The sequence below is a fragment of the Nicotiana sylvestris genome, chromosome 10 (genome assembly GCF_000393655.2).
Source record: "Nicotiana sylvestris chromosome 10, ASM39365v2, whole genome shotgun sequence".
Classification (NCBI taxonomy): Eukaryota; Viridiplantae; Streptophyta; class Magnoliopsida; order Solanales; family Solanaceae; genus Nicotiana; species Nicotiana sylvestris.
This window is the reverse complement of record NC_091066.1, coordinates 172,703,710-172,706,637: the sequence shown is the minus strand read 5'-3', so window position 1 is coordinate 172,706,637 and position 2,928 is coordinate 172,703,710. Positions and strand designations below refer to the sequence as shown.

The following is a 2,928-nucleotide window of genomic DNA, read 5'->3' as shown; positions in this document are numbered from 1 at the left end:
GTTTAGGGACACTTAGTCCCTAAATGAGAGTTTAAGTCTTAGAATTTGGATCGTAGTCGGAGTGGGGTGAAGACGGCTCCAGAATGAAATTCCGTCGATTCTATTAGCTCCGTTAGGGGATTTCGGGAGAAAAATAGGCCACTGTACAAGTAACAAGAGAGAGAGTGTGCTTTTTGAACGTGAGAGTGGGTTCATAAAACTAAGAGTGTTTGTGTGTCTTCGTGTCAATGAAAGAGCATGATATTTATAGTTTGAAAATAGGCAGAGAATAAGGCAAGAAAATAATTCTTTACTAATTTCCTCATAGGCCTCATCGTCGTCACTTTCCACCTCATCATCACATTCAATTTCTTGTATTATTATTTCTAAGTTATATTGGCTTTTAAAACTGGGCCGAAGATTCCTCATGCATGTCATGTCATTGATATCAGCATAAGAAGGACTGTACAGAAAAGAAAAGAAAAATGGAAAAAAAATTAGGAATGAAGAAAGAAGAAAATTGCATTTCATTGAATGTAAAGATAACAGGGTTTTAACTCATCCAAACGGACGGAACATAGCAACTGAATTACAAACCCTAGAATAATCCAGGTGAACAAAAGAAAAACAAAACCCACTACCACAACTCCCTCCGAATTGGAAGAGGAGTAGCTTCCCAATTGTTGATATTAGCATATGGTCCGATGTATTGCATGTCTGCTTTGCGTGACCCTCCCCCTGCCTCAACCATGTTCACTTCAACAAATACCCTCTTGAATACCGTATCCAAGTTCCCCTCTGCATCGATCAGTGGGCATGATAACTTTTCCAATAACTGCTGTTTGACACCCGGCCTGACGAAGGACCTAGACAGGCGTGGAATCGGTTTGGGAAGAACCCAAGCCTTCTTTTTCAACTTACGAGCCCTTCTGATATCTGCTGCTATCGGCTTGAACCCTAACCCGAAGGTGTCCAGATTCTTGGGCAAGGAAACAGGTTGAACCATACCCTGAAGCTTAGCACCCAGACCTTTTCCTGGTACGAACCCATTACCCAACATCTCTGAAACCACCATGACGGTCGCAGCTGATACCCTGGGATGTGGAATGCTTTTACCCTCTGGTACCTTGTCCACTGGGACTGTGTCGAAGACCTGATAAACCCACGGCCCCTTATCATCATCAATCTCTATAAAGGGCACGACGGCATCACTTGTAGTGCTCCTATTGTCCTCCCCGTGTACCACGATCTCTTGTCTGTCCCACTCGAATTTGACCATCTGATGTAATGAAGAAGGCACTGCTTTAGCAGCGTGGATCCATGGTCTCCCCAAAAGAAGATTGTAAGACACCGCCACGTCCAACACCTGAAACTTCATGGTGCACTTAACCGGGCCGATTGTCAATTCAAGTATGATGTCGCCCACTGTATCCGTACCACCACCATCAAACCCTCGAACGCAGATGCTATTCTTATGAATTCTGTCATCATCAACCTTCAACTTGTTTAATGTAGATAAAGGACAGATATTGGCACTGGACCCATTATCGATCAACACCCGAGTAACCACTAAATCTTCACACTTGACCGTCAAGTAGAGAGCTTTATTATGTTCTGTGCCTTCCATAGGCAATTCATCGTCGGAAAATGTCACCCTGTTTACCTCAAATATTTTGTTGGCGATTGTCTCCAGATGATTGACAGAAATTTTGTCGGGCACATGAGCTTCATTCAGTATCTTCATCAAATCTCGGCGATGCTCGTCCGAGTGGATCAGTAATGATAACAACGAGATCTGAGCCGGTGTTTTTCTCAGTTGCTCAATAATGGAATAATAATATGCTTTCATCTTTTTCAGAAACTCTTCCGCTTCTTCCTCCATCATAGCCTTCTTCACTAGTATTGGATTGTCTTTAATAGCCTTGGCTTTTCTCAACTCTTCGGGAGCGAAACAACGTCCTGACCGAGTTAATCCCTGCGCCTCACAACTCTCTTCCTCAATCTCCTTTCCTTTATATGTCACCACTACCTTTTCATATTTCCACGGTACGGCTTTGCTGTCAACCACGGGTAATTGGACTACCGGCTTTATGACAACTGGTTCTATGTAGGACCCTTTCATAATAATCACGGGTACAAATGATGCCCTTGGTACCACTAACTTGGCTGGCTCGAGCTTTTTTGCAACGACGGACGACCCCTTCCCTATTACCACCACCGGCTTGTCATCTAACCCTTTCGGCTGAGTTGTTGGCTTTGCCCTAACTGCTTTTTCTTTCTCCTTGGCTTCAGTAGAACGGATCATCATGACCGTCTGCGAGGGATTTTTAGGCTCCGCTCCCTTATATAGCAGTTCAATCATGTTGACCTCATGATGTGCCGGCAACGGGTTTTGATTAATGTTTAGCGCCTCTGGAGCTTGCACCTCAATACGTGGATTATCAATAAGTTCCTGCACCACGTTCTTCAATCTCCAACATTTCTCAGTATCGTGCCCCCGCATCCCTGAACAATACTCACAGCTGACCGAATGGTCTAGGTTTTTTGGAGGGGGATTTGGCGTTTTGGGCTCGACTGGTGTCAACATTCCCAACTGTTTCAACCTATGGAAGAGAGTGGTATAAGATTCTCCCAAATGGAGTGAAGGTTCTTTTGTTCTGGACTTTCTCATTTCTAAAAGTTTGGTTTGGGCGAAAGCCGGCTCCTGGTCTGTAAGCCCTGAGGAGTGGATACGTGTTTTGTGGGGGTGGATATGTGTTTTGTGGAGGTGGATATGTGTTTTGTGGAGCCGGTGCATGCCATTGCGGGTGCGCCGGAGGTTGAGTGTATGTCTTGGCGTGATGGACGGAAAAGTGGGGCTCCAGTGGTGGATAATACTGTTGTGGTGGGCTATATGGGGTATACGGGTAATTTGGGAGGTGGGGCCTAGGCTGGTTGTAGTAGGGTGGA

The 2,928-nt window shown here is 45.0% G+C and overlaps 1 protein-coding gene across 1 annotated transcript; it reads right to left on the bottom strand.

The window, feature by feature from the left end:
• Positions 1–616: 616 nt before the first annotated feature.
• Positions 617–2,650, bottom strand: LOC138880268 (uncharacterized). Its single transcript, XM_070159948.1, has one exon. The coding sequence runs from the start codon at positions 2,648–2,650 to the stop codon at positions 617–619; it is 2,034 nt and encodes a 677-aa protein (XP_070016049.1).
• Between the last annotated feature and the right edge of the window lie 278 nt (positions 2,651–2,928).